The sequence below is a fragment of the Grampus griseus genome (genome assembly GCF_964374135.1).
Source record: "Grampus griseus genome assembly, chromosome: 18".
In the NCBI taxonomy this organism is placed as follows: domain Eukaryota; kingdom Metazoa; phylum Chordata; class Mammalia; order Artiodactyla; family Delphinidae; genus Grampus; species Grampus griseus.
In genome coordinates, this window is record NC_139012.1 from 74,123,599 (window position 1) to 74,141,561 (window position 17,963).

The 17,963-nt window shown below is 42.2% G+C and overlaps 1 protein-coding gene across 2 annotated transcripts; it reads left to right on the plus strand.

Annotated features, from left to right (window-relative positions):
• The first annotated feature begins 215 nt into the window (after positions 1 to 215).
• Positions 216 to 17,030, plus strand: SLC46A3 (solute carrier family 46 member 3). Of its 2 annotated transcripts, XM_082675990.1 has the most exons (6): positions 216 to 564; positions 1,021 to 1,234; positions 6,557 to 7,427; positions 8,881 to 8,964; positions 13,109 to 13,265; positions 15,285 to 17,030. In XM_082675990.1, the coding sequence occupies exons 2-6, from the start codon at positions 1,046 to 1,048 to the stop codon at positions 15,367 to 15,369; spliced, it is 1,386 nt and encodes a 461-aa protein (XP_082532116.1). In that variant the 5' UTR covers positions 216 to 564; positions 1,021 to 1,045; the 3' UTR covers positions 15,370 to 17,030. The 2 variants fall into 2 exon arrangements, with proteins under 2 accessions (XP_082532116.1, XP_082532117.1); XM_082675991.1 differs by lacking the exon at positions 8,881 to 8,964.
• Positions 17,031 to 17,963: the final 933 nt, after the last annotated feature.

Consider the following 17,963-nt stretch of genomic DNA (forward strand, 5'->3'; position numbering starts at 1 on the left):
CGGGCGCTCGGGAGCGACGTCGGAGCGGACCAATCCCCGCGGGGGTGCCGGCCAAGGGGCCCAGTCGCAGGAAAGCAGGACAGCGACCGCCCAGGCGGCGGGGGACCAGCACCCCCGAGGCCCGTCTCCTGGGCCGGAGGCGATGCTCGGCTGGCGCAGCTGAGTCACAGCGAGCGCAGGCCGGGCCGCGGACCCAGCGACAGCCCGCCGACGGCTCAGGGAGCAGCTGCCCGGCGCGCGGGCCCCGCGGGAGCTCGCCGGGCGGAGCCCGCAGGGCCACTCAGGAGCTGAGCGAGGGCTGCGCGGTGAACTGTCACCGTTGTCACTCTGGACGCGGAAGTGCCCTCTCCTGTTTTGCTTTAAAATCAGGCTTGCGGTCTCCCGACCTGTGCATCTGGTCGAATTCAGCGGCAATTCCCCTTCCCATCCCAGCGCGGCGGCGCAGACCCAGCCTCCGTGCGCACTTGCTGCCCAGGAGCCCCTGAAAAGAGACAGCCCCCGAGACTCCGGCCCCGAAAACGGTCAGACCCGCGCCTAGATCGGCAGGAAGACTGTGACCGTGGGGTGAGTTAAAACAACATAAACAAACCCTTACGATTGGAAGCTGCTTTTTAAAGGCCCCCTTCCCGTCCGCTGTTCACAAGCAGCAAAATCAATAATAAACAATTACGTAATTGTCTCGTCCCCAGAGCAACCTCACTGTTTCCCTTATGAAAACCAGCTGGCAGTATTCAGTGTGGGAATTGTAGTGTGACCACTGGATAGCCAAAGTGGTAGACAGCTTATTAAGACTATCTTAAAGAATCATCTCAAGGGCGGGTTGAGTCCTTAAAGGTCCAGCTCTTAAAAATGGTAAGTATGACAGTCTGAGGTTGTTGTTGTCTTAGGAAGTGCTTACTGCTTTCTGTTCCCTAGTTTGCTTGTGTACTCCACAAAGTTCCCCCAACTTCCCCATCATTGAAAATCTAGCCTCTCAGATAAGAGTGCAACTGATTCTCTCTCTCCTTTTCTTCTTAATAGAATTTCAGCTACCTACCCAAGCAAGATGAAGATTCCATTTGTGGAACCTGCCATCTGCTTTAGTGTATTTGCTATGACTTTGACTGCTCCACTGACAACACAATACGTGTACAGGAGAATATGGGAGGAAACAGGCAACTACAGCATTGCACCCGATAGCAATGTTTCTGAGTGTGCAAAAAACAAAAGCAGCCCGATTTTCACATTCCAGGAGGTAAGAAATTAAAATATTCCTAACATGTATTAAAAAGGGTATGTGCAACAGGATTTTAAAGGAAAGAGGATCCTGCACTCCTCATACATTGATCTCTTAAGGGTCACACGAAAACCCCTAAGTCTCAAACCAAAAGCCTTTATTCTCCTTTCTGTCTGAAGCTTCCTGACACCTTTAATCTGCCTCTTCTACTTAAAACCCCCTTCTTCTGTGACACTGGCTCTTCTCCTTTGTCTCAGAAAATGTCAGGGCAGTCTCATCTCCTCCGTGGTTGTCTCCTTTCTTCTTCCCCACGGAAAGCCTGACAGTTGGGACAGGGCAGGCTGGAATGGTACTTGGTGGCCAGGGGGCGGGTGAAGCATGGGTCCTGCCTCTCCCTTGCCCACTTCCTCCCTACCCGCTTCCGCTTCACGGGCATGACCCAGTTTTCAGTGACCCCAGAAAGTGGACCATCCCCGAAGACTGTGGGCCCGGCGCCAGGGTCTGTCATGGGTTGAGGGTGGCATTCGTCATCCATCATTCGGTGTTATCAAATCAGTTTGACCCCCCAGTGCTGAGGAGCATCTGTGTGAGGATATGGGGGGTGGGGAGCACCCACTTGCGCTCTGAGGACACTGAAAATGTTCAGCCAGATACTCCAGAGCCCTTCCTTCCCCAGGTCCAGCCTCCTCCCCCAGGAGGTAGGGCGCCAGTCTCCATTCCCTTAGGCAGTCTTTACCAGTCTACCAGTGTCCAAATGCAAAGCAGAGAGAGCATCCAGATTTGGAAATCCCCCCCCCCACCGCCATGCCTGAAAAACAACCACACTTGTAAACTTTGAACTCTCCCCTTTGGGAATATTTTATGATGGCAAAAGAGTGGTGCTGCTTCCCCAGTCAAAAGATGAAAAGAGTCTAAGGGACTCTGAGTCATCTGCACCCATGGAGAAAAGAACAGATTATTTCTGAACAGCCATGCAGATATCAAGGTTCTGGCCTAGAGTGAGGTCATAAAAACAGAAGGGCCAACAAGGGGCTCGCCTCTTGGTTTTGTCTCCCTTTAAGAATGTTTCCTGTTACATGTATGTATCTCCAGGGAGTAAGAAGGTTCCAGAGGTTCATCAGTTTCTCCATTTCATACTGTGAGTTCCTTCACCAGCCCCCTGGGAGCAGTGGGAGGGACAGAGGAGAGGACTTGAGTGTCTGGAAAGGTCGGCTGTCCTCACCCTCTAGAGTGACGGGAGACGGGCCTTGGTCCAGCTGCTTTGGTGACCTCTGTGACTGTGCAGGTGATGAGTATTGGCCCCGCTCCCTGCCTAACCCAGCTGCTGAAAGCCCCCCACTGCCCAGAGCAGGGGTCTCATTTTGAAGATTTCTGCCAAATTTTTTGATCGATTGCCTGCTGTTTCACTGGATTAATGTTCAAGAGAACATACCGCCCTAGATCCTTGCCTTACAGTCGGTGCGCTAGAGCTACAGGTGCTTCTTCTAAGATTGGGGAACCAGAAACCATCCCACCCACAACTGGGACAGGGCGTGGCGACCCACTCACCACTCGCTCCTTAGGACAGAGGAACACCTCCTTCTGACCCCTTCCCTGGATCCTGTCCCTGCTCAGCTTCTCAGAGAATATTCTGCCCCCTTTAAATCCGAGAACAAATGTTCCCTGTTCTGTGAGCTTCCACTTAGAGATCTGTGGACTGTTCTTGTAACCCTAAAAATAAGAGATGTCATAGTACAGGGTCAGCCCCTGATAAAATAAATAAATGATTTTTTCAGCTCAGATTTTTCTCAGATCTCTCCCAAAAGATCAGTTGTGTGTAAGAATACAATGTGTTGAACCTCTGTTACGCTGTTTTTATTTAACCTTCCCACGTAACAAATATACACACTTACATACGTATTGGTATGCAAGATAGTGTCATGAATTTCAGGGTACAAATATAAGAATAATCGGAGCGATTTCACTTATATTTAACATTTTGAAAGTCTATTTGGATGAAAGTCGTATTTTTCAATCTATCTGGGGTTAAGGTATATATAACATATATATTCATATGGATATGGATCTAACCTATCTTTCAAATCTTCAAGTTTTCTGAGCCCTGTGACTGTAAGAACAACTACATACTTCTCTTGGGCGATGAGATTAATCTCTAAAAGGCCTCTTAACAAAGTGGCAAGGCTGTGGAAGGAAACTCTTGGCAAAGGGCAGAGAGTAGGGAATTCTGGGATGTCTATTGACTTTTGTGGAGGAAGGAATTTTTAAGCCCCTTACCGCCCTCTCCTTCCCTTGTAAATGATTCGTTTTGAAGTGTTACACTGGCCACTGTGGCCTGTTCTCTTCAGGCAGCTTTCAAGATAGGGACTCTGCCGCTGGAGGGGACAACTTCGGGTCACCCAACAGATCATGAAGTTGTTCTCGCTCAGGAATTTATTTATAAACCTTTTAATAACACAATCCCTGGTTACCAGCAGGTAAGGAATACCTTCTGCTCAACTGGAATATATGCATTTTAGCCTATGAAATTGTGCCTTCCTTAAAATTGATAGCACTTTCCTTAGTTTATCCCCATCTCAGTACCTTGTCATTCTGTTCAATCTTGTATAGGAAATAGCTTTTTTTTTTTACTCTGATTTCTCCCATCTACCCTACTATAACACATAACACAAAATTCTCCAGAGTTTATAATGTTCAAACACAATTTCTTCTGTCTCAACATTGATTTATGGTTGAAATATGCTTTGAGTTTGTTAAGATCTGAAATTCACAACATGGTTTGCAGATGAGGTGAGTAGTCTGTGTAACAGACTGGGTTGGGATGACAGTAGGAAAAAAGGAGGGGACAGGACTTAGGCGGAGACGTGGAAATGGGAGGAGGAACCCCACACTGGAACATCTTGCTGAGGAGTTGATTAAACGATAACTGTTTCATTTATTTATTCAATAAATATTTACTTGATGGCTTCTATATCTGTAGGAGATACAAAGATGTGCTCAAAAGATCTAACCTAGTAAAAATGAAACAGCACTGACTGTATGTGGGCCCTGTGTGGAGCACCTTATATTGACTTTAAGTCTCCTGACAGCCTGCAAGGTTGGGACTGTTGACGTTCCCTCTGGTCAGATGAAGAAGCTACAGAGACAAGTCATTTGGTCAGGATCACACAGAGCATGCAAGCTACAGAGGCCTATTTTACTCGATGGTTTGTTCATTTAATCAATCTGTCTATTGAGTACCTACCCTCCCTGGAAGCGCTGTTCTTGGAGCTGGTGATACTATGGTGAAGAGGACAAGGTTTCACCCCAGCCGGGAGCTTAGATTGTAGGAGGGAAGTCACACAATGCACAGATCGAATAAAATATAATTTCCTGTCAAGGAGCCGGTGAGTCTCTAAGGAGAAGAACAACAAGGATAAGGGGCTGGAGCGCTGGGCGGGATTAGTGGGGTTGCTTTGGATTGAGTGATGGTCAGGGAAGGCCCTTCTGAGGAAGTGGTTTTGAACTGAGGAAGTGAGCTGTGCAACGATCAGGCAGAGGGAACAGCAAGTAGCATGGAGGTTTGTGGAATGGCTTGTCGGCCGAGAGGAGTGAGGAAGGGGAGATGAATCAGAGGCTCCGTGACGTGGGGTCGCCCCTCGCCGTGGCAAGGAGTTTGCATTTATTCCAGTGTAAGGAAAGCCACTGGGGGGTTGGCAGAGGAGTGACACGAGCTCATGTGTGTTTTTAAAGACCACTCAAACTGTGGTGTACAGAACTGACTGTATTTGAATCCAGATTCCTCTGACTCCAGAGCTCAAGCTCTTAATCAATACACAAAAAAATACAGCTGGGGAATGATAACTGTTCTACGAGAAGGTTCAGAGAAGGTTCAGAAAAAGGAGTGATGACCCGTTTGAGAATTTCAGGGAAATCTAAGTGGGACCTGACTATGGACTGTGCCTGAGCATAGACCGTATCTGGGGGGAGAGTGGGGATAACGCTGAAGATGAGATCAGGCCACGTCTCGGGGGCCTTGAATACCAGGCTAAGGAGTGTGGACTTTCCCAGGCAGTGGGGAGACACTGCAGCTTCTGAGCAGGTGAGAGACATGCCGATAGTATGCTGTGGTGCTATGCAACATGTGCCCAGCAGTAGTGTCTGTGATCTGCAAAGTGGTAAGATTGACATTATATTCTGAATTGAATGAAGAGACCAGTTAGATGCCAGGGTGGTCCAGGTGAAAACCAATGGGAGTTGTCATCCAAGTGGCAACTATGGGACCATCAAGAAGGTAAAGTGAGCAACTTTAGTGGGACAGGATAGATTGTGTTGGGGGGCATGGACGAAGGGAAAGGCTAGAAGCAAAGATGACTGAAGTTTGGGGTTTGAGTGACCAGAACATCTCCTGGCAACATGGAATGGCTTGAATTATATAAATATATAAAAATAAAAATAGGCTCACTATTTTAAAAAGCCATTAATTCAGTATCTGATATTTCTGTGGTTAATCATATTTTTGTGGTTTTTAGGGTGCTTTCTAAATATTACATGAATAAATCTTTTTTAAAATGAGTTTAGTAATCTCCATTATAGAAACGGCACATATCCTTTAATATAAAGTTTGGAAAATACAGAAAAGTGGTGAGAAGAAAATGCTTTTAAATCACCCCAAGTTCTTCCCATCATATACCTAGTGTCACGATTGTTATATCTGCCAATCCACGTGGTACGTAGTTGTTTTGGGCCTCAGGAAAGTGGAGTTTAGCTCACTCCTTAGTTCATGGCATGCTACCATCTTTAGTCAATACAAAGCTCCTCTTCGAGTTTTATCTTAATTTTTAGTAAATAAAGGAATATTTGTGGAGACACGTGGAAAGGACAATGAGCTCTATCTAAATGCCTATCAGATACGATGTTTACATGTGATATTCATTCCCCTTTAGACAGAAAGGTGTATCATGGGAAAGGGTACCGTTCTTGCTTTAGAACAGTGGTCATGATCCCTTAGTGCTAACTGTTCACAGAAGAAGGAGAAGTCATTACATAACCAGTCCCTGAGGCCTTGGGTTCTGCGGATCCTCTATATAAGTCAGACATACACCAATACACACACTTTTATTTTTATGGATTAATGTCTCCACTGTGGTACTTGAATATTGTGACTGAGCATTGATGATTGTATCACCTCTTGATATTTGCCTTGTGAACTGGATGAAGATTTAAGCTATATCAAACCCATGCACTAGAGATTCCCCATCCCTGACCTACTGGCAATATCAAGAAAAAGTATGTACCAGGGTATTTTTAGGCATATTGTATAAGCCTCTGTAAACACTTTGTCTTCTTTTTATTTATTTGCAGGAAGTTCAGAAAAAAGTGTCTCTTTTTAATCTGCAGATGGACATAAGTGGGTTAATTCCTGGTCTCGTGTCTACATTCATGCTTCTGTCTCATAGTGACCACGGAGGACGAAAATTCCCTTTGATTTTGTCTTCTGTTGGTGCTCTTGCAAACAGTGCTTGGCTCTGTTTGCTTTCCTATTTTGCCTTTCCAATCCAGCTTTTGATTGCATCTACATTTTTGGTTGCACTTTGTGGCAATTACACCACACTTCTGGGAGCCTCTTTTGCCTACATAGTTGACCAATGTAAAGAAAAGAAACAAAGAACAATTCGAATAGCTATCATTGACTTCCTGCTTGGAATTGTCACTGGATTAACAGGATTGTCTTCTGGCTATTTTATTAGAGAACTAGGTTTTGTGTGGTCGTTTTTAATTGCTACTGTGGCTCTTACTGTTAACTTGATTTATATTTTATTCTTTCTTGAGGATTCGATGAAAGAGCCTTCATCTCAGAATGTTTCTGTATCATGGACTGAAGGCTTTAAAAACTTATTTTACCGAACTTACATGCTTTTTAAAAATAATTCTGGTGAGCAACGATCTTTGCTCTGTTTGTTGCTTTTTACAATGATCACTTATTTTTTCGTGACAGCTGGCATTTCCCCCATTTTTATCCTTTATGAATTGGATTCACCGCTCTGCTGGGATGAAGTTTTAATAGGTTATGGATCAGCATTGGGTAGTGTCTCTTTTTTCAGCAGTTTCCTAGGAATATGGCTTTTTTCTTATTGTATGGAAGATATTCACATGGCCTTCATTGGAATTTTTACCACCATGGTAGGAATGGCTATGACTGCTTTTGCCAGAACAACATTGATGATGTTTTTAGGTAAGTTACAAATGTAGCCTAGAACTGTGTATTGATGTTTACATAAAATGAATTTAGTCTGTTGGGTGAGAAACTTTAATATAAAATTCTCTATTTAATGCATTTTAGTTCAAGTAAAGGTAATTTGTTTAAAGCTAGCTTTCCAGAAGCTGAAAACCAACTGACTTTAAAGAAAAAAAAAAAGTTGAATAACCACAATTTTCCAAATTTGCACATTTGCCAAAAAATTGTTTTGAGGAACATTCTTCTTGTGAATCAGTCCTTCAAAATAGCATTCACCAACTTGAATATTTCTTAAAATGATGCTAAGAAGGCTACAGTTTTAAGACAAGTGTCTAAAGTATACTCAAAAGATACATTAAAAAAATTCATTGAATATATTCAAGAAGATTTTGCAAATTGATCTTTCAGCAAATTGGTCATTTCATGAATTGGCTTTTGAGGAATCACTTTCTGGCAAATAGGACTGCTTCCTTAACTAGGGCTTGAGTGAGATACTGTGTTTGAAAGGGTTAAAGGATCTGTTAAAGTGGGACCTCAAGAAAGATCCAATTTAGTCTTTTTCTACAAAGGCAGTGTTAGCCTCTTGCTACCTTGCAGGGAAGCAGAGTGACCAAACAGAATTGGGCTTAATTTCCATCTACAGCACTAGGTGACCTTGGGCAAGTTACTGAACTACTCTGAGCCCTTGTTTTTTCATCTATAAAATGGGCATAGTGGTACCTAAGTCAGAGGGTTATAACGAATATTAGAAGAGATAACTGTAAACCACTTAGCGCAATGCCAAGGGTTCAGTAAATGCCAGTTCTCCCTCCCTGTTTCCCTTGGAGTTGCCAACTCCAAGTAAGTTAATATATGTGAAAACATGATGAAACATAAATTGGTCTGCAAATGTAATATCTTACCATTTTGTCATATAACTAAAAATGCTACTATTAAGGGACATAATTTAAGAGCAGAGGCAACTTGTGTTCGTGAAATTATTCACCCACAAAGATGAAGAAGAAACCAATTTACCAATAAGTAGATCAATATAATAAAAGAATTTTAACGATGAGAATGCCAAGTCTGAAAGAGCAAAAACAGAAAACAAAAAATTTATTAACAGTCACAACCTGCTAAACATGACGTTACTCTAATAACTAGGGAAACAGATCCATTTCAAGTGGCAGATTATATAGATCTGGACCTGTAACTTCCATGAACTCTTGTTCTCTGCACTAGAATAAGAATTTAAGAGTAAACTTAAACTTGAGAGTAATCTTAAACTGACGTGTCTATAGTCTATCTTAATTCATTAAACAGAATTCTACCATTAATTAATTCAGCCGTTAGATGCAATGAGTTAAGATGCTTATAGAAAATGAAGTATTTAGAGATTAAGTGTTCCACCTTTAAAATGGACCCTTAGTTTTCTGATTCAGCCAGTAATTTGCGACTATTCCTCTCACAGTCAGGCTGCCATTCCTTTTCACTGTTGTGCCATTCTCTGTTCTACGGTCCATGATATCAAAAGTGGTTCGTTCTACTGAACAAGGTGAGTTTAATTTGCTTAAGGAACAGAATGAATCTATGATCTGTACCAACTCATATCTGTGTACAGTGTTTGATTCTTCAGGATAGTCTACAACCCTTTTTCTGCACAGAACTCCTTTGGAATTGGTAGGGTCTGTGTTAGGAGAGCTTATATTCAAGCAAGGGAGCCCCTGCCCCGGGCCTGGTGCTTTAGAGGGTTTTCTCTGGAGCTGCCCCGCCCCAAGGGGAGAGGAGACCTCAGGGCCAGGCGATATGCCCCCTGGGAGCCCACAACACTCCCCCCTTCTAGGCTACGCTCTGGGTACGTGTATGTGGGTCCCCATAACTCCCAGCTGAACAGCTCATATCCAGTGAATGCCTTGATGATCCTCTTTCTCAGACCTGTTCTCCTGAGGGTAGACTGTGACCCCACTGTGCTCTCCTGTACACCAAAGGGGTAGCCAAAGGGTGACTCTTTACAGGAGGGTCTGGCCCAACCTTGGAATCGCAGGGCGGGGTGTCTACACCCACGTGTAAATGACCCTTTCTGAGCAGAACAAGAGGTAGAATACGATGTGGGTGGCTGCAGCCTGCAGGCTGGGGACTGGAGGGTGAGGGCCAGCTCTCCCAGGGCTGTCATGTTCCACATGGAACTCTAAAACGTCTGAGAATTCTAAGTTTGTGTCTGACCTCCAAATCATTAGGAAGGTATTTTCTCAGAGTAGGGAGACAGAACATACCTTAGTTAACAGTCTGTTAGTCAAAATTATAACTTTTTTTTTTTTTGGCTGTGCCACACGTCTTACGAGATCTCAGTTCCCCGACCAGGGATTGAACCCAGGCCACATCAGTGAAGGCCCAGAATCCTAACCACTAGGCCACTAGGGAACTCCCAGAATTATAACTTTTAAATACTTAGAACTTGTAGGCCTCTAATTGTATTCTTATGCTGGATCCCCCAAATGTCAGAGCTGGGCCTGAGTCAGAGTCCTAGAAAAAACAGCATCCCACTCAGCTGATTCAATCAAGAGACTTCAGGGAAGGGCAGCACAGAGGAGAGGACGGCCCAAGGAGGGAGGGAGCAGAGAAGAAACTGCATAGCCTTCTCCTCCGGGACCCCACTGACCAAGTCCAAGGAAGTCCAAGTCATAATATCTGTGGGGTCAGCCTCCCGAGCACAGAGCAGGGCACAGAAGATCCAACAGCTGAAGGGGAGGACAGAGAATGACCAGTACAGAAGGAAAACAAAAATTAAATCTCTAGTTAGGACTGGGTACTTGTTAGATACTAGGCATATGTGGTTGACCTCCTTTTGCTTTGATCATATGAATATTATGAGACCTTGGAGCTTTCTTTTGTTCCATGTCTTAGCCTGGTGCAAATGTTCATATCAAGTGTTTATGAATAATTCATAATTATGCTATTGTACTTATGGCCCTTTAGTCAACACTGGAGAAGACTGCATAATTCAATAAGGTTGAAAATACATTTCTTGATTCTTTTCCACTCATAAGATGTAGCACATATTCACACAGCTGTTTATAGATTGTGTGATGAGGATTAATTGGAAAACCACTTAGGAATATTAAAACTACAGTATGTGAAAACCTACCTGCTTCCTTGAATTATGCAATGGTTTCTTAGATACGACACCAAAAGCACAACAAAAAAAGAAAACATAGATAAATTAGACTTTATCAAAATTAAAAACTTTTATGCTTCAAAGGACACCATCAAGAAAGTGAAAAGACAGCCCACTGAATGGGAGACTATATTTGCAAATTATACGTCTGATAAGGAACTTGTATCCAAAGTATATAAAAACTATTAAAACTCAGCAATAACAAGAAAATCCAATTAAAACATGGGCAAAGGATTTGAACTGACATCTCCCCAAAGATGTACAAATGGCCAACAGACACATGAAAAAGTGCTCAACATCATTAGCCATCAGGGAAATGCAAATCAAAACCACAGTGAGACCCACCAGGATGGCCAAGATGAAAAAGCCCCTAAGAAGTGTTGGCGAAGATGTGGAGAAACTGGAGCCCTCATACGCTGCTGTGGGAGTGTAAAATGGTGCAGCCGTCTTACAAAACAGTTTGGTAGCTCCTCAGACAGTTAAACAGAGTTACCTTATGACTCAGCAATTCCACTCCTAGGTATATACCAAAGAGAAATGAAAACACATGTCCACACAAAATCTTGTACACACACGTTCACAGCAGCATTATCTGTAACAGTCAAGAAGCATAAACAATGCAAATGTCCATGAACTGATGAATAAACAAAATGAGGTGTGTCTGTCCAACGGAATATAATTTCGCACTAAAAAGAAATGAAGTAATCATAAGTTGTGCTGCTCAGGGAAGTTCAGCAACAAGCTAGAGCTATTTCATGAGATGGTTGTTTGTCAGAACACAGCACGGCCTGACCGAGTTCCCAACAAGAAAGGACTCAAGCGGCTGCATAATAGGATTAGCACCATACCACCTGTCCCCGGCTGTAGCAAGGGGTCAGAAATAAAATGAAACAATAACGTAGATACATAACTAGGAGAACTTCTTTCCAATTAAACTAACTTCCTGTATTGTCATAAATCATAGCGGCAGTAAGTCCATACGCTACTTGATGACTGGTAATTGCCCTTGAATGAAGCTTTTAGTCATTCATTTGACAAATATATATTAAATGTCTACCAGGTGCCAGCACAGCTACGCCCTGGGGACACAGCAGTGAAAAAAGCATATGTGCCCTTGACATTGACAGAACTTTCATTTTGGTCAAAAGAAGACATATCTCTGATAACTCAGCATTCTGCATAGAGATGTTTGTTTTATGAACATGTGTCCCGTTGTTCAGTGAAGACTTTGAAGCAATGTATGGAGAATATGTATAATAAAGTGAAAGTTTAAATAGATAAAAATCAATACACAGTCTAAAAGATCAAGACCATGGGGAAAGTTAAAGTCTAGACGTGTAAACTATAACCAAGCTAGATCCTCAAGCTTGCCCTTTTCCTTCCTATCAGTCCAATCAAACACAATTATTTAGAGGATTTGCACTGTCTGTAAGAAAAATATATTACAATTTGTCATGGAAAAGTAAACTTGGCAAAGTAGGGAACAAGCAATGGCTTAAGAGTCTGCAGAAACTACGTAGGAACTTATGCCACGGAAGCCACAGAGAGCTGAGAACAGCCACAATTGTAGTGATGCAGAATTTGACAAAGAGGAAAAAAAGCACATCAAGATGACCAGCTGTCTTTCGTAAGTTTCACTCTTCAGTCAGTATGGTCTTGGATTCCAGACTAAATTCAAAACTTGTAGAATAATGACCATTTCTCTGATTGTGAGCTTGGGCCGACCATGCAGCCATTTCAGGCTTCTTAAGCAATGCTCCATGGCCTGCCCTTTCCCACACTCGGCATGTGGCAAGCGGGAAGGACAGCAGAGTCCCCTCAGAGGGGAGCCAGTTGTAAGCACGTAAGACAGAAAAATACGTTTTAAAGAATCACTCAATGTCAGACTGTGGCATAACCTTCACTAGAGCACCGGGCACTTATGTAGTTACTTGATGAGTCACACAGGAATCTCGTGTGACTGAACTTTTTGTTACTCTGGAGGAAGAGAGCAAATTCAAATTGCAGAATGTATGGTAAGAAGATTATCTCTCTGCCTTGCCTGTCACTCTTGCCAGATCTGACTTGACCTTTCAGAGGGCCGGTGGGTGGGACGTTGCTTGCCTGGGAGCCATCCTGCCCCTGCAGGTGTGTCCCAGATTAGCGCAGGGACTGAGAGTGGAAGGTGGCACCACGAACCTCAGGGGCAGGTGGGGCTGCGTCTTAGGCTGTAGCAGGGACGGGAGATGCGGCAGATTCCACACGCCTCAGCTTCCAGTGCCTTTTAGCTTTGCCGCACGGACCCTGGAAGTACTGATTCCAGCTCCTCTCACACCAGGTCCAGGGAGAACTCCTGAGCTCCATTTCTTCACCCACAAAACGGGTGACTGCCTTCTCAGGGATTTTGAGGGAGTAGCTTTCCTTCACCAAGCAGTGCCCCCAGGGCTGCACTTTTCACTGAGTAGCCATTTTCTGCATTATTTTTGTTTGTTGTTTTGTAACTCAGCCTTTTCTCTCTCTCCCTCCACACCCTGACCCCAAACAGGCACCATGTTCGCTTGTCTCGCTTTCTTAGAAACACTTGGCGGAATCACTGCAGTTTCTACTTTCAACGGAATTTATTCAGCCACTGTTGCTTGGTACAAAGGCTTCGTCTTTCTGCTCTCCGCTGTTTTATTACTAATTCCAGCCATCAGTCTATGGTATGTCATTACTTTTTATCCTTTTATCAAAGGATAGATGGATTGAATTCCCTGACCTCACCAGTGCAATTACATAGATCTGTTGAAGTTTTGCCTTGGAATGTACTTTTCTCAAGAACTTTTAGACATGAAGACATCTGTCAATAATTTTGGAGACTTAGAAAGAAAGAGACAGTGGTGTGGCCAACCAGGACTAAGAGAAAGAAACACTGGGTTAGACAGAGACTCTGAGAAGTTACCCCTTATCTTTAAATATGAACAACTGATGAATTTAGTGTCTAAGAATATATATGTATTATCAGTACATATATATTCATATGTATATTCAATACACATATATTCTATGAATATGTATATACATATATATACATTCAAACAATGACTTCCTACAGTATAATATCCCCTGAAGGTCACAGATTACTCTAAGAAGATATACTTTAATACAGATCCTTGGGTAAATGACAAGAGCAGATAGCATGCACTGGATATTAAGAATTCTCTTTCCTTTACAGAGAGTTGGCTTATTTGATGATTTCCTTTTCAAATGTAAATATCCAAGTAAATACAAACTACAAAATTCTATTTGTGAATAGTACATAGACTAAAAAGACCAGAGGCATAAACTTACAAGAAATATGTATTCTCCCTGTCCCTTTCAATGAACAAAATGTGTAAGCCAACTAGATAAGTGGTTGTGAAAACGCACAAGCAAATACATTTGACACATTCTCTGGGGCCCAAGCATTGAGCTAAGAGCTCATTAACCTGCCTCTGCTGGGCTTGCCCATTTCACACGGCTGCCGCAGAGCAGGGTGATGGGGATGGGTAGAAGGTGGGGCACAGGGTCTGGCATCTGCCTTCCCCTAAGCACTGTGGGCTGTGGCTGCGTGGGAGGGAGAACAGAATCTATCCACACAGGCTTTAAACTCTGCCATGGCTGTGAACTCCTTAAAGGGCTGGCCTGCGTCTTATTCAGAGTAGGACCTCAGTACATACTGTCTCAGTGGGATGCTGATACCTAGATCTGTGTTAGGAGGACTACAATAGTATTTACGGTTCCTCTGTAACTGTGATGAAAAGCTATTTTTACTAGGTATCTTTTGAAAAGGAGACTATCACCTATTGAATTGGCAAAATTAAAACTCCATGCTTTGCTAGTGAGCACGTGATGAGACCATCAGCCTTATACTTTGCTGGGAGTAGTGTTATTCGGCATTATCGTTCTTGGAAAGCAATTCATGAACATGTATCAAAAGCTTCCCAAAAAAATTCATGGTATTTGAACCAGTGATCCCATTGAGAATCCTATCCTGAGGAAATGATCAGAAATGTCAAAAATTTATATATAAACAAGTTCATTATGGCAAAAAATATTTTAATGACCAAAATGGCCAATAACAGGAAATGGTTAAGTAAAGGATGGTGCATCCGTATCATGAACAATGACTTTAGTAAGAACTGTATTACATGGGAAGTAGAATAATGGGTCATGTTAACTTTATTCTTCATATATTTATAAATACTCTGTTATGAACACATATAACTTTTATAATTGGAAAAATCAGTGCAGAGAGATTAAAGGTCATTGTGCTTTTAATAATGCATCTAGTGTAAATGTAGCTGGTCTTCTGAGATTTTTTTTTAATCTGTTCAATATTTTTAAAATTAAAATTGCAGGTTATTTTCATTATTTCCTGATGTCTTCTATCCTAGCTTCAGTTATGGGTATTAAACATGAACTTCAGTAATAGCTTTAGTTACAACTATTTTATGTGGACTATGTGGTGGAGACAATGGGACAGATGGACATTTTAGGGATCTGGAAGAGGAAGAACTCATGTAGATTTTTTTAATTTTTATTTTCAGAAAGCTATGCATAACAAGCCTGTTAGATTCAAAATACCAGTATCCTCCTTCTTTGTGTAATTTATTAAAAGCCATGTAACCAGGGAAAAGATGGAATACAGATTATTTATTATTTATGTATTGCCTTAATCGATGTCTTATTTGCTTTGGCAGTGCTGTCAAGTGCATCAGCAGGAATGCGGGAAGCTATGTCCTTCTTATACAAGAAGAATCCAGCGAAGACACTTCAGACAGATGATTAATTGTGAATAAAAAAAATCCAAATGCTCATATCATATACTCTTGACTTCTGAAGGATGTAAACTAGCTCCACAATCAGTACTTCATGAATAATCAATGCTGCAAGTCCTTTCTTCTAAACTAAACAGTCAGAAATAGTTGCTGCTCTAGCTTCTTACAGCACCGTGCACTTTGAGCACTTTATGAAGACCACGTGACATATTCCCAGTAGATAAAAGAACAAATCTCAAGACACCTCCCACTTTGGGATTTACCAAAGAAACTGAAACTTATCGGTATAAAATGGGACTAAGAAATCTGATACAATCAAAAGCAATAATCTCCCTGATATACTCCAGTCTCTCACATTAAGACCAAGAAGAACTCTTTGTCTGACTCAGTTTCTTCATCTGCAAAATGACTTTTTGACCCCTCTCAAAGATTTTGAAGGCATAACTGTTGAAAATTATGATGTCAGTCGCTTATAGGAGAATGATAGAAGTTTCAAGTATTCATAATATAATTTTCTTCTACTTGGGTAATGCTTTGTTTTTTAGAGCCCATCAAGGTGTTAGTGATAGTCAAAGCTCTCAGTAGCTGCAATATCCTTCAAAGGGAAGCACTTTAATGAATACATTTTCACTTTTCCTAATATGTTTCATCAGTGACAGGCATGATAATATTTCCAAAAGTAACACAGGGGTGACTGAAAAAAGAGATTACAAATAGTTCCTACAGAAATGTAAAAACTGAGTAAACAGGCAATCATGATGTAAAGTAACTAGTACTTATAGAGTCAATATTCACTCCTTCTTTCTGTCAAAGGGTATCCATCTCTTACTGCCTTATACTCATCCTGGGACCACCATGGTCCCTGAAAACACCGCATCCTCTCCTGCCTCCTGTCTGCACACAAGGTTCCACTGGGCCTTCTTCCCTCCCTACGTTGAAACTTTTAAATCTCAGCCAAGGCATTGCTTCCGCTTCCTCCGTGTCCCTTCCGAACATTTCTACCCTCCCCTCCTGCCCACCTCCACCCCCCCACCCCCGTCCCTGCAGGGCCCCCACAGCTCTCTGGGTACTGCCATCCAAGCATTTTCCCTTGTCTTGTAAGGTTTGTTCCCCTACTTGACAATGAGCACCTTGAGGACAGGGACAATCTTTGATTCCTCATTATATCCACAATAAAATTGGAATTAAATGAACACAGAGTTTTGTTTTCACTTGTAAAAATCATTTAAAGCTATATATTTAATGCATTATGAGAGTAACCACTGATACCATGCCATAGTCATTAAGCCAGCCTTGCAAATAAATTGAAAAATATGTAGCCCATATGCATTTATATTTTATGGTATTTTCACAGGTCCTTCAATATCTCCCATTTTCTAAGTTTCCATATATAATAACACAAATGTCTTGAAGTACACCTAGCTGATTAACTCCTTTGTAATCTCTTGAAAGTAGGTAGTCTTCTGTTTCATAACATTGTTTACGGCTTTTTCCTGTAAGGTAATCAATGATTGCTTGACCAGCAAATAGCACTCACAATTTAAAAGACTGGAAATTCTTTTTTCCAAGACCATTCCCTTCAGGTTTAGCTAATGTCTTCTGGGCTATTCTCAGATTGACTGACGGATTGATTTTTGTTTTACTTCCTGTACAATGCTCTTCCCAGAACAAAATAAAAAGTACTTTATGGTTTACAAAATGCTATGTCAAGTTATTTTACCCTCTTAATAACCCTGCAAAGCAGATCTTCCTTTTTCCCATTTTATGGACAAGGAAGGCAAGTCTCAGGCTTCACCTGACCATGGTTATTCAGCTACCACTAAGCAACAGGATTACACAGAGATGGATTTGGCACTGCTGAGGTTCTTCACAGAAGGGTGTGACAGATTATAAATCCAATATTGAGAATTGTATCAAGAAGAGTATAAAGTGCCCCCCCAAACACATAAGCACTACCAGTACCCAACTAACTGCCCATAAGATTGACTTTTTTGAGGTTAGATAAGGTCTATAACAAAGTCCCTTCCAGCTCAGCCTTCCCTGATTTTACACATTCCACCTGAAGTGAAGAGAACACACATGGGAATGTCTAATACAGTGGGAGGATTAACAGATAGTTTCTCAGTTGAGCAAAGACCATTTGAGATGCAGTAAGTGTATAAGGGGACTGGACTGGGGTAGCCCAGGGTAAGAACACAGCATGAATGGGCTTAGCCATCTCCAAAGAGTCTGTCCTAAGAGATCATTAGTAAATGGGATGCCAGGAGCCTAGAGAAGCATGCAAGCTGATGGGGGTATTTAGCCAAGACATGGGGTGGCAGGGGTGGAGGGGAAGCTATTATCTAACCTCCTGTAATGTGACCTGATTATGTAACTATCTGAACAAAGAATATTAATGGATGACTTGTTTTTATGGCATCTATATAAAGAGGAACCAAAAGGAAAAACATGTTCCTTTCATCTAGGACTGTACAAGGGCGGTTAGGTATACCATATCTAACAGAAATAAATATTTTCATCACTCGGGAGGGTGTATTTCCGTTTCTATGAGGCTGGACTATACAGTAGGATCCTCCATAGCCTGTACTGCACAACACAAGG

Coding starts and splice junctions, on each gene's coding strand:
- SLC46A3 (XM_082675990.1), top strand. CDS start 1,046: ATGAAGATTCCATTTGTGGAACCTGCCATCTGCTTTAGTGTATTTGCT. Junction 7,428..8,880: donor AACATTGATGATGTTTTTAG/GTAAGTTACAAA, acceptor TTCCTCTCACAG/TCAGGCTGCCATTCCTTTTC. Junction 8,965..13,108: donor GGTTCGTTCTACTGAACAAG/GTGAGTTTAATT, acceptor GACCCCAAACAG/GCACCATGTTCGCTTGTCTC.